Source organism: Myotis myotis, unplaced genomic scaffold (genome assembly GCF_014108235.1).
Source record: "Myotis myotis isolate mMyoMyo1 unplaced genomic scaffold, mMyoMyo1.p scaffold_m19_p_13, whole genome shotgun sequence".
Classification (NCBI taxonomy): Eukaryota; Metazoa; Chordata; class Mammalia; order Chiroptera; family Vespertilionidae; genus Myotis; species Myotis myotis.
This window is the reverse complement of record NW_023416317.1, coordinates 28549469-28562373: the sequence shown is the minus strand read 5'-3', so window position 1 is coordinate 28562373 and position 12905 is coordinate 28549469. Positions and strand designations below refer to the sequence as shown.

The 12905-nt window shown below is 57.3% G+C and overlaps 1 protein-coding gene across 17 annotated transcripts in view; it reads left to right on the top strand.

Moving 5' to 3' along the window:
- The window catches only part of ESYT3 (extended synaptotagmin 3), a 56346-nt gene that overhangs the window by 14593 nt on the left and 28848 nt on the right, over window positions 1–12905 (top strand). For 12 of the 17 annotated variants that reach the window (XR_004971538.1, XR_004971537.1, XR_004971539.1 and 9 more), the window contains 7 exons: window positions 1229–1363; window positions 6903–6979; window positions 7937–8086; window positions 8457–8523; window positions 9190–9279; window positions 9681–9736; window positions 10954–11074. Coding sequence is in view for 14 of the 17 variants with exons in the window: in XM_036332423.1 (XP_036188316.1) it covers window positions 1229–1363; window positions 6903–6979; window positions 7937–8086; window positions 8457–8523; window positions 9190–9279; window positions 9681–9736; window positions 10954–11074 (696 nt within the window). In the remaining 3 variants the exon portion in view is untranslated. The remainder of the gene's footprint in view (window positions 1–1228; window positions 1364–6902; window positions 6980–7936; window positions 8087–8456; window positions 8524–9189; window positions 9280–9680; window positions 9737–10953; window positions 11075–12905) is intronic. The other 5 variants (XM_036332427.1, XM_036332422.1, XM_036332421.1 and 2 more) reach the window with 5 other exon arrangements.

The window sequence follows — 12905 nt, the reverse complement described above, 5'->3', positions numbered from 1 at the left end:
TCTGCCTCTCCCTTCCTCTCTGAAATCTATAAAAATATATTGTTCTCGGCCTCTGGGTAAAATTTGGAGGAAGTAGTTTGCTGCTTTAGGAGGAGGGAACAGGTTTCTGCGGATTAATTTCTGTAAATTAATTAATTAATTTCTGTGGGCCCAGGGCCTCTGGGACAAACCGTGTCCTGTGCCGCCCGGTGGTGGGCTTCTGTGTGCTTGTGAGTCCACAGGCCCCGCATGCATGGTATCTTCTTGCATCAACACACACAGACCAGAGGAGTAAGGCTCCCGGATGGGAAACAGTAACATAGACAAACCACACACTAGGGCACCAAGTACGCCCCAAAGAGCTTAGTGCTCCAGAGGCACTTGGCAAAGGACAGAGCGGTGAGACGGGAGGATGGGACCAGCCCCCAGAGAGGCCCCGGAGAGAGGGGGGAGCAAGCCTCCCGCCTCCAGGCTGGGGAGGCGCATCTGTAAACGGAGGCCCCAGCCTGAGAGAAGGAACAGGAAGACGCCTTTGCACAGAGCCTACAGCTGCCTGGCCCTCCCTCCGCTGCTCCTCTCTGATCACCCTCTCCGGGCACCAGGCCCGTCTCTGCTGCCTTCCCCTCCCTGGCCCTGCACGGGGTGCCCAGACCAGCCGTGGGTCATTCTGCATAGAAATCTGCTGGAGAAGGCAGCCTGTTCTGATGGCTAGAAAAAGCCTAAATCCACAGGAAACAATTTGATTCTCTTCTGTGATTTTTTTCCCTTAAACTTCTAGCCAGCTGCTACTCACTTATCCCACAGTGAGGATTCAGATCATTTATGTGTTAGCACAGGACCAGAGGGCTTCACATCATTGGGTGTAGCGCATGCCTGTGTGTCTCACGGTGTTCTGCAAACAGCACCAGATCGTGGGGGCCTGCTGCCTACACCAGAGTGAGAACCAGTGCTGTCGTTACATGCTGTGCAGCGGACAGACGGCGGCTGGGCGGGCAGATGGGCGGGCAGGCAGATGGGCAGTGCAGAGTAAGGATCCCGGGGCCCTTATATGCATATATTTAAAATAGAATTTTAAAGTATAAAATTTTGTTTAATTTTGGAAGTGAAACTTCAAGTTAGGTTTTTAGTGCGGGCTGGGATTAGACCAGAGAGGGCCAGCTCCAAGGCCTGAAAGCGTCATTCAGGCAGCCGAGGGTCTGGGGTGGGGCACACAGACCTGACCACCGAGGGCCTCTTCCTGTCCCCACAGATCATCTCCCAGATCTGGCCCTACCTGAGCTTAATTATGGAAAACAAGGTCCGGGAGAAACTGGAGCCCAAGATCCGGGAGAAGAGCGTCCACCTGAGGACCTTCACCTTCACCAAGCTCGACTTCGGACGGAAGGTCAGTGCCGTCTTGGGAAGGGCGGCCTGGGCCTTTTCTCTGTCCCCTGCCCCCGTCACGGCTGGCGGAAAGGATCCCGCTGGGCTTCACCGGGGGCCCGGCCCCCACCGGCACTGCCCAGGCCCTGGGCCTCCGTCTAGACCCCTGGCTCCAGGTCCCAGCACCATCTATGCAGATCTGAGCAAGCCCCACTTGGATCAGAGCTGGGGTGGGAAACAATTCCAGATTTCTTCAGCCAAAGTTTGAAAGGATGTCATGCAGGGTGGAAGCCAGCCAGATACAAGATGTCCAAGTCACACTGGCTACCCCCGGGCACCAGCTGGGGAGAACACGGCCTCTGGGAGTGGATAGCGCCTCGGAGCAGGGCGTGATGCTGTACCAGTCCATTGATTCTGACGGTCGGTGTCCAGAGCCCAGACTCGGGGTGAAAGAAGCTTCTGTTTAACATACCTAACACCACATCCCTATTCTCGACTGCGCTTCCGATGCCACCTCCTGCCCCACCCCTCTTGCCCCGAAGGGCCCCCTGGATGTGAGTCTTACTTTGGTCACCTGAAAACGCATCCCCAGGCAGAGGACCGTGGGGTGTCATCACCCAGTAAAACGGAGGCCTGGGCCTCTAATCTGCTCTGGAATAAGCAGGTGTCTGAGTGAGGCCAGTCTGCTGAGAGCTGTCTGCCAGCCCCAGGGCAAGGACCCAGCTCGGATGCCCCCCCTCCACCCCCCAGTGGGGGCTGGATCAGGCTTGCCTGAGCCCTGGAGATTCTGGCTCATGCCACTCAGACTCTCCCAGGCCTGGCTCGTCCCAGAATCTGCTGGTTCATTTGTTCATTCCGTGTTCACTCACGTATGACATGGAGCATGGCTGTGTGCGAGGCATCCACTGTAGACGGAGGTGGGTGTGGCTGTGTCCCTGCCTTCAGGAAGGTCCCATATACAGGTGGGTGACGGCATGGCAGTGTACGCACCGTGGTGGAGGAATGCGTGAATTCAGGAGTGGGGGCCGCGGTAGTCAGGGAAGGCTTCCTGGAGGGGTGATAGCTGAGTTGGCGTCTGAAGAATTCAGCAGGCGGAGAGAACCTGCTCAGCCAGGCGGGTAGTCTGGTGGTGCCGGTGGGATGCGGCACTGCTGGAGAGTGCCCCCTGCTGGCAGCAGGAGCAGGCCTAGAGCTGGCTGATCCCGAGGATGCTTTTTAGCACCTCAGGGGAACCCGGCCAGGGACCTGCAGGAGAAGTACCTGACTCCTGGTATTCCAAGCCCTCCCCTTCCCGTCTCCTCCCTGACCTAGCTTCTTCCCCCCCCCCCCCCCCCCCCCCCGACTCCTCTCCATTTGGGGGCTCACAGAGGACTTGTCAGTGGCCCTCATGGGCTCGGCCAGGACCAGTGCACTCACCACAGCCCTTCCTCATGCCCCTGAGTGTTTACAGCTCCTCCGATTCCTCCGCTCTGTGCTGTGAGGACCTTGGGTCAGTGGCGTAACCTCTCTGAGCTTGTTTCCTCATCTGTAAGGAAAGGACCTGCCTCTAAGGGTGGTTGTGAGTGAGACTGAGGGGCCTGGCCTCGGCACTCTGCCTGGCTGTGTGCATGGTAGTGCTTAGGCCCCTGGAGAGACCGCCAGGGGGGCCCAACCCAGCCTTGAGCCCTCGCCTGCTGTGAGCCCTGGGCTAGGACCGCCCTGCAGCGCAGAGCAGATGCTCACAGGATGGCTCTCCTTCCTCCCTGTGGGGGGGCTCAGGAGGGCAGCCGTCCTCAGATGGGGTTCTGGGGCTGCTGAGCTTTCACAGGTGTCCGCACACCAACCCGCTGGGAGCAGCAGGCTCCAGGCTGTGGGAAGTCGGTTATGTCGTACCGCCCCCCCCCCCCCCCCCGCCCCTTCCTCCCCCTACAGCCCAGGCTTCCACTGGCTGTTCTGGTCTTTAACCCCAAAGCCCTGGAGGCCAGGGTAGAGCCAGGGGCTGAGGGCCTGAAGCTTCTACAATTCTGGGAACTCCCTTAAAGAAAAAGAATGTAAAATGAGGACAAAAATGAATGTTAAATAAATATGAGAATGAGAAAATAAACCACAGCAACTTATACATTTGACATATCACGCAAATCAAACACTCTGGAAAAACTACATAATTTTAATTAACTGCTCAACGTGCCCCTTTAGTACCGTTTTCCCTGCATGTTTGGCTCTGTGCTCTTTCATAACTTTTCATGGGACAGTGCATATGTAAACATCACTTTCTAGGAGAATAGAGAGATGATGAAGTGTTTCCTCTAGTCTGATCACATTTTTTCTTTAATATTTTATGAAACTTTTCAAAAACAAAATTGAGAGAACATCTGGATGACACAGTGAGCCCTTTGCTGTGATGCTTTAGCCCATGCCCATGCCTCTGCCCCTCTTGTCATCTTTTCTAAAGCGCATTTCACACTAAATCCCAGACATTAGTGAGAGTCACCCGTCCGCTTCAGTATGTGTATCAAATTCAAATGAAATTTATTTTTGATTCTTTTTAAAAAATCTTTATTTGGATTATTATGGATGTTCCTCTCCATCCCCCCCCCCCCCAATAGCTCCCCTCCACCTGGTTCCCACCCCACCCCAGGCCCTCGCCCCTCCACTGTCCTCGTCCACAGGTGTAAGATCTTCGTCCAATCTCTTCCTGCATCCCCTCCTCCCCCTTCCCCCCGAGAATTGTCAGTCCGCTCCCTTTCTATGCCCCTGATTCTATTACATTCACCAGTTTATTCTGTTCATGAGATTTTTTTATTCATTTGATTTTTAGATTCACTTGTTGATAGATATATATTGTTGTTCATAGTTTTTTCTGTACCTTTTTCTTCTTCTTCCTCTTCTTAAAGAATACCCTTCAGCATTTCATATAATCCTGGTTTGGTGGTGATGAACTCCTTTAGCTTCTTCTTATCTGTGAAGCTCTTTATCTGACCTTCAATTCTGAATGATAGCTTTGCTAAGTAGAGTGATCTTGGTTGTAGGTTCTTGGTATTCATCACTTTGAATATTTCTTGCCACTCCCTTTTGGCTTGCATAGTTTCTGTTGAGAAATCAACTGACAGTCATATTGGTACTCCCTTGTAGGTAACTGTTTTTCTCTTGCTGCTTTTAAGATTCTCTATCTTTTGCCCTTGGCATTTTAATTATGATGTGCCTTGGTGTGGTCCTCTTTGGATTCCTTTTGTTTGGGGTTCTCTGCGATTCCTGGACATGTAAGTCTATTTATTTCACCAGGTAGGGGAAGTTTTCTGTCATTATTTCTCCAAATAGGGTTTCAATATCTTGCTCTCTCTCTTCTTCTGGCACCCCTATAATTCTGATGTTGGTACGCTTGAAGTTGTTCCAGAGGCTCCTTAGGCTATCTTCATATTTTTGGATTCTTTTTCTTTTTGCTCTTCTGGTTGGGTGTTTTTTTGCTTCCTCATATTTTAAATCTTTGACTTGATTCTTGGAATCCTCTAATCTACTGTTGAATCTCCGTATATTATTCTTTATTTCAGTCAGTGTATGCTTAATTTCTGACTGGTCCTTTTCCACTTTTTTGGCATTCTCACTAAGATCCTTGAAGATCTCACTAAGTTTCTTGGAGGTTTCTAGAAGATGTTTGAATAATAACTGTGGTTTTGAACTCTATATCCAGTATTTTGCTTTCTTCCATTTCTTTCATTTATGACATGTTTCTTTGTCTCTGCATTTTGGCTGCTTCCCTGTGTTTGTTTCTATGTATTGGGTAGAGCTGCTAAGTCTCCTTGAGTTGATAGAGTGGCCTTGTGTGGTAGGTGTCCTATAGGGCCCAGTGCCTCAGCCTCCCCAGTCACCTGAGGTGGACACTCTTGGTGCACCCCTTTGTGGGCTGTGTGCACCATCTTGTTGTAGTTAAGACTTGATTGCTGTTGGTATCACTGGGAGGAATTGACCTCCAGGCCAATTGGCTGTGTCTACAATGGAAGAGCTGCTGTGCAGGAGACACCCTTATGGGGCAGGACTTGCTTCAGTGGGGCTTTGGTGCTCACTGAGTCTGCCCCTTGAGTGTGTTGCTTATGGATGTGTAGAGTTGTCTGGTATGGTCTCACACTGACCACTGGGTACACTGGCTCTTGGGTCCGCAGAGAGGTGCAAAGTCAGCCACTGCCTGGGGCCATCCAGCAGGAGCTACCGAGAGATCTGCAGATTCCTTCTCTTTGTATTGGGTTTGGAAGTGCCCAGACAAGGCCCAGCTGTGAAGCAAGGCAGGCTGCTGCTGCCAGCCTTGGGCCTTCTTTTAATAGCTTTGGGGCTCCCTGATCCCGCTGCTGCCTGCTGCTGCCTGTTTGACAGGTTTTAGGCTGATAAAGGACAGGCCATTCATATGCAAAAGCCACTGTGCACAGCTTGGGTGGGGTTGTAAATTGGGTGAGGCAGGGTCTCAGGGAATCACCAGGGTGGAGCAAATGGCTGCCAGTCAGCCCTGCACCAGAGAGGTCCCAGCACAGGAACAATGACTGCTGTGAGCACCTCCATCTGAAAGAAAGCTGCCCTCGCATTCCTGCCCTGATGCTAGACAGTCCAGTTTCTCCCCATGTGTGTCTGGGTCCCCCAGAGTCTCACCCGGAACTAGAGTTCAGAGCAAGCGGGAGCTTTTATCTCTCTCCTGATTAAAAATCAGTGCGCCCGGGTGCCAGCCCATTCTGCACCTCTGCACCTCCTACCAGTCTCAATGCGCTTTCTTCTTTACTTCTAGTTGTAGTACTTTCACTCAGCCAGCCTTCCCGTGGTTCTGAATGATAGTTGTAATTTTGATGTGATTGTGAGAAGCAGCAGGTACAGGTGTTTACCTGTGCCGCCATCTTGGTTCTCCTATTTTTGATTCTTGCTAAATAATAACCAGACCCTCCTCCAGTGCCACTGACAGGAGGAGGAGAGTGGGCAGAGGGGGAAGAAAGGTGATCTAGGAGCTCAGCCCTTGGCCCAGAGCCTGGGGACTGTGGTCCTGGCGTGGGGCTCTTACATTCCTAGGGTCAGATCACTTAGCCGGGGACCCTGCATCTTCCTTTGCCCTTAGGGGCCAACTCCTACTCATGTGCCCAAACTGCTTAAATGCCACCTCCAGGAAGCTTTCTCTAACCTCTGCTCACCCCAAGCTGGGTTGGGAGGTGCTCCTGAAGTCCCCAGATGGCGACGTGACAGCACAGGCTGCACCTCACCTCCCTCCCCACATCCCTCCCACCACCACCACCACCACCACCACCGTAGTCTCCTCTGCTGGGCTGTGAGGACAGGCCTGACCACCTTGCTTTTCACCTGCTCCCAGGCCAGCGCCTGGTGCAGCGCGGGTGCTCAATAAATATCTGTAGAGGAGAGAGAGAAACAAGGGTGCACATTCTAGGGAGGGAAGTATCAGGGTGACCACGGCAGATGGGACCATGGGGAGGGTTTCTGTGTTCATGCCTCAGGAGAGCAGTGGTCATGTTATTTTGGGCAAAACCCGGTGCTGGGAGGGGAGCAGCCTCCCTGCTGCAAGACCTCTGCTGACCCAGCCCCGGCCTCTCTTCCAGTGCCCCAGGGTCAACGGGGTCCAGGCGCACATCAGCAAGCACAACCGGAGGCAGGTGGTCCTGGACCTGCAGATCTGGTGAGCCTCTTGCCTGGGGGCAGGGGTGGGTCCGTGGCACATTCTGTGGGAACAGCAGTTTGAAGATGGGGTAGCATATAGACACTCTCATTTGCCCCTCAGAGCAGATATACCCCCAACTGCCCTGGGCTGGAGCCTGGGATGGGGAAGAGTTTCAGCAGAAGGGTGATCCTGGGGAGCCACCACCATCTGACCCCTCAGCCCAGGCCCGGCTTCTCCATCAGACCAGGCACCAGGCAGGTTCTGGGTACCAAGGCCCAGGAGCTGAGCTTTCCTAGAGGCGAGGGCCAGGTCTGACCTCGAGGGTCAGAGCAGCTGCCTCAGAGAGGATGTAGCAAGAGGGAGCATGGGTGGCAAGATGCTGGGACGTGGGGTGAGTCCCAGGGTGCTCTGCATAGGCTGTGAGACGCCAGCAGGAGAGCTGGGCCCTGCGGCTCCTCGGAAAACGAAAGGATGCAAAAACACACGCGCGACTAGCTGAGCGGGTGGGGCAAAGGCACTGTTTTTGAACGAGGTTTGTAATAGGCTTGAGTTGGTGAGAAGGGAGATTGAACCCAGGAAGTCTTCCTGGAGGTGGTGAGATTGGAGTTGTGTTTTAAAGGAACCAGGATCGACTCCTGAGGTTCCAGAATGGTGCCGTTCCTTTTCAGTGTCCTTATCCCAGAGGCTGCACTGAGGGCACATTGGGAAGACAGGGTCAGCTCTGGGAATGCCCCTCCCCAGTTGGGGGCTGTTCTCAAGTGTGTTGGGATGGTGACAGGTTTGGGGTCTGGCCCCAAGGCACTGCTACAGAGCCTTGTGTGAACAGTTAGGGCCTGTCAAGGTCATCGGGCTTCCCCACCCAGCTTCCTGGGCAGCTCCCGGAGTCCCCAGGCTTTACTCTGACCTTCTAGGGGATACTAGCTCCCCTGCCTGTGCCCTGCAGATATTTGATGGCCACCGCTTTGCTCCCCGTAGTCTTCAGTCCTTTCACAGGGTCTCCGGACCTTTAGCCTCTGAGGCACTCATTCTGAGCTCCCTGTGCCCATCACTTGGCAGGAGCCACCAGCAGGACTCGGCTCCTGAGAACATTGCCTTTTCCCTCCACTACCCCCAGCAACCGCCTGGGTGAGGGCTGGATGTAGGTAGTGTGGCTGCTCTGTCCATGGGGAAGACACCTGGGAAGGGGGGCGGGGGAGCATAGTCGAGGCAGAGAACTGGGCCCTGTGTTCGCCAAAAGCCCCTCCTTCACATCCATGGGGTCATGGGACAAGGTGATACTCAGAGTCATGGTCATCACGGGCAGAGGTGGGGATGTGCATGGGACTCCTGGGTGCAGGGGCCTGGGTCAGTGACGAGCCGAGAAAAGCTGAGGCGGTGAGGGTGACCATATCTGGGTGAGGCGGGGCTCGGGCTGGGTGGCGCTGGGCAAGTTTCCCACCTCTCTGAGAGGTGGACCTGCCCCTCTTCCCGACCTTCCTTCTCCCTCCCCTTTCAGCTACATTGGGGACTGCGAGATCAGCGTGGAGCTGCAGAAGATACAGGCTGGTGTGAACGGGATCCAGGTGAGTGGGGCCCGATGGTACTGCCCCCACTCCTGTCCCTGGGGTGGGGTGGGAGGGTCAGGGCAGGGAAAAACAGGCTCATACTGGAGCAGGCTGCAAAAGGGGGTGGTGACACCAAACAGGCAGGTCACGATTGAGGGATTCCGTGCTCAAGGTCACACAGCCAGGAAGTGACTGCTGGGCCCCCAACCTGCGGCTCAGCCCCAGAGCCCCTCAGCCCATGCCTGCCTCTGTCTGTAAAGTCCCCCCAGAGAGACGTCCGTGGCTCAGGGAAGGCAGAGGTTCTGTGGATGGGGTGATGCAGACCCCGTGCTTGCAAACGGGCAGATCGAGGAGGAGGCGGCGAGGAGCGGAGTGGGAGCCGTGCCTGGACCCCGCTGGCTGGGCTGGCCGGGAATGTGGGCAGCTGCAGGCCCTCAGCCCAGCGCCCCCGGAAGGCCGTGGGGGCCAGCTCATGGCCCCTGGGGAGCTGGCCGAAGGTGGCAGGTTTCTGTTTCTGAGCGTGGTCCCCACGGTGACCCCACTCCCCGCAGGTCGGGGGCAGCTGCCCACGCCTGGCGAGCCAGCGGTGCGTGCCCTGGGCATGTGTGTGTGGCATGGGCTCAGTGACACAGCGGGTGTGGGAAGAAGGGAGGCATCCCTCATGGAGCCCTCGGTGCCATCCAGTTGCAGGGCACGCTGCGGGTCATCCTGGACCCCCTCCTGGTGGACAAGCCCTTCGTGGGAGCCGTGACTGTGTTCTTCCTTCAGAAGCCGGTGAGCCCCCGGATGCAGGCCTGCCCCTCCCCGGGCAGGAGCTCGTGCCTGCCGGGCCCCAGGCGCTGGGCTTGAACCACGGACGGAGATGCCTAAGCCCGCCTAGACCCGGGCACTCCACATGCCCGTCCCGTGAAGTCTAAGGCAGCCTGAGGTACCCGGCTCCGCTCTCCCCCAGACCAGAAGCAGCTCGGGGAAGCTGCAGGGCCACTCAGGGCCCACGTGCCCTGGCCACGCCTGCGTGATCCTGGCAGGAAGCAGCAGGCCTGACAGCCTGCCCATCCCGAGCGGGCGCCCTCAGCAGGCTGGGTTCTCCCCGTGGTGGGTGTGGGGCGCTGGGCAGAGGGCTCTCGGTCCTGGGCTTCTGGCTCCTTCCAGACTAGCAGCCCCTCTGCCCGCAGCACCTGCAGATCAACTGGACGGGCCTGACCAACCTGCTGGATGCGCCAGGAATCAAGTGAGTGCCTGCGAGAGCCGCCCGCAGAGCCAGGCGGGGCCTGGGGCTGTGGTCAGTGCCGGGCGCACAGTGGTTGCCCTCCCTCCCGGCTCCCTGTGAGGAGTGGGGCAGGCACCGAGCTCCCTCCCTCTGGGGGAAACGTTGGGGTGTGGGAGTGGGAGGCTGACAGCATTGTTTGGCCTCTGCGGGCAGGCACTGTGCTCAGAACACACACACACACACACATCACGTATGTGCACACACACGTGTGTGTGAGAGCAGGGCGAGTGGCTCTGATCAGATGGGATGTCCTAGAGGAGGCGTGTGGACTGAGGCTCCTGGCGCTGTTGGGTAGCAACTGTGACTTTAGACAAATTACGTCACCTCCCTGGGCTCCTCCTCAGTAAAAGTGGAGCCCAGTTCCTCTATCGTGGGGCCCCTGGGAGAACACAGATGTGTGTGGTGGTGGCCGAGTGGGTGTGGACGCACATGAGTGGTGAGAAGTGTGTGGAGAGAAGCCCATGAGGCCGCCCCCACCATGGCCACAAGCACAGGCTGGGCGCGGGCGGAGTGAGGAGGAGCTGGTCTGAGAAATCCCTCCTTCCTGGGGCTGGCAGGGAGGGTGCTGCACCCAGAGCCGCAGGCCCCCCCAGCAGAGAAGGGCTCCAGCCCTGTGTGGACACAGCCCCAGCAGGGAGGGCCAGCTGGGCCGGCCAGGGCACGCACCCTGGCTCGCCAGGCGTGGGCAGCTGCCCCCCACCTGCGGGGAGGAATCCTCTTCTAGGGACTGTCCCTGCTCCCTCTCTGGGGGATGGAGTCAGCCAGCAGAGGAAGAGAATGTGGATGTGATGGCAGGGACCAGAGGGCTAAGGTAGCGACCACTCACCCAGCATTTACTGGGCGCCAGGCACTGTCCTCAGCCCTTCACACATGTAAGTCATCCTCGTAAAATGCTAAGGGGCAGGTGGAATTATCCTTGGTTTAGGGATGAGGAAACTGAGGTTCAGAGAGGTTAGCAGGTTCCCCAAGACCACACAGCCCCTGCGATGCCAACACGGCGTCAGGTCGGCACTCTTAGCTACCATGCTGGGGCGGCAGGCCGGGCTCAGGCTGCACGCTCCCGGGCAGGGCCCACCCTGGCACTCTGCTCCTGTGCCGGCTCCGGGGATGGGTGGAGGGACAGGCGGCCTGGGGGAGGCAGTGCCACCTCTCACAGCTGGTCGTGCCCACTGTCCCAGTGAGATGTCAGACAGCCTGCTGGAGGACCTCATCGCCGCCCACCTGGTGCTGCCCAACCGCGTGACTGTGCCCGTGAAGAAGGGCTTGGATGTGACCAACCTGCGCTTCCCTCTGCCCTGCGTGAGTACCCGCACCAGCCAGGGCCCAGGGCCCAGAGCTGGGGACAGATGGCTGGAGGGGAATGCATTCTCACGGGGGTGGGGGGCGCGTGGCACCTCCAGTTTACAGGGCGAAGACTGAGTCTCGGGATTGACTTGTCCAGTCACCCATCCAGGGTCGGGCGAAGCCCAGGGGGCTTCCTTCCCTGATCCTGGTACCGTGCGGCCTGGGCTGGGGACTGGGCAGTCAGCCCGGCCCCAGGAGCCTCCAGGAGCTCCCAGCCTCCTTCAGGGACATGAGGCTCCGGCTCCATCCTTGGGGTCTACTGGGAAGGAGAATGGCGGAGCCAGCCGGGGGCTTCCTTCGGTGCTCAGCCCCACTGCCCCCTCTATCCTGGGCCCAGCTAGGGAGGCCCTGAGGACAGCCGTGGGGCTCCCTACAGAAGGGGCCCTGAGCCCTCAGGGCTGGGAGCTGGGGCCTCAGAAAGGGGAAAGTGCCCACTTCACCATCAGTACCAGGTGCGGCATCAGCCTCCTCCGGCCGTGAGGGCGAGGGACCGGCTCCTGTCGGCCTTCCCACGGGGAGTGTGGCTCCATCCCACCAGGTGAGGCAGGCGCAGACTAACAACGCGACGCCACCACCTGCGCCACAGCCACTCACTCCTCAGGGGTGTCCCACGCCAGGGGTGTCCCACGCCAGCGGTGCTGTCAAGCAGCCGCGACTTAGACTCACCAGGAACTGTGCCTCTGTGTGTGTGGGACACCAGCTGCCCACGAATGTTTATATCGATTTGTTTCACTCCATTTGCTATTTTCAGGGTTTAATTTTTACCTTAACTTTACAATCGTAAAAGCATGTGCATGCTTCCAACGTGCAATATAAAGACCAAGTTATAGTTGAAGGAGTCGGGCTTCTAGCCCTTGTCCCTCCACCTACTCTGCCCCTTCTCCCTGGAAGCAGTGGTCCCCCCACCCCCCAGCCCCAATTTCTCAGTTTGTTTTCTACGAGGCAGATACGCCCCCGTGTTGGTGTGTGCATATCTGTCCTCAGGCCCCCCGTTCCTCGGCGGACAGCCACATAGCACTTCCCCCGCCTTGCTGCGTGAGGCCGTGTCCTGCGTAAGGCCGTCTCCCCGACTGTGTGGGTGGAGCCCTCATTCTGGGGCCACCGGTTGCTCCACGTGTGGGCGTACTGCACCTATTTCACCGGTTCCCCACCGACACACAGTTGCGTCTTGTGTTTTGCTGGGACAAACAGGCTGTCAGGACATTCTCACAGTATGGCTTTAGGGCTAGAAAGTGGGATGGCTGGGTCCAAGGGAAAAGACATACGTACTTACTGGTATTTAAAAAGAAATAGTTCCAGGCAGGAAGGCTACTCTTCCCAGTGCTTGGCTCTGTTCTGCCTTGAGACATGGCCCGGGGAGGGGGGTCGGGTGAGACAGGGCTGGGCTTCTAGGAGGCAGGGACCCAGCAGCAAGCAGTGCCCACAGGCTGTATACACCTGGGCACTGGGCAGAAATGACACTGGAGGTCAGTCTGCTTGCCGGTTACAGACAGGAAACCTCAGGGGGCTTGGTTTGCCCTGGTTGTTGGCATAGCTGAAATGGCTGCGTGGAAGAAGCCAATCCCAGGGCAGGGTGGGAAGGCCAGGAGTGTGGGCGGGCACTGAGGGGGACAGAGCTCTGGGCCGCCATCACGTGCTGCATGGCCTTGGCCAGGAGGCTGCCGTCTCCCCATCCAGACCCAGGAGAAGGTGGGGTGGGGTGGGCTGGGTGGTGTCCGAGGCTTTGGCCTGATAGTGTGGGTCTCGAGGGCTGGTACTGCCCAGGAAGCAGCGGTGAGCCCTGCGC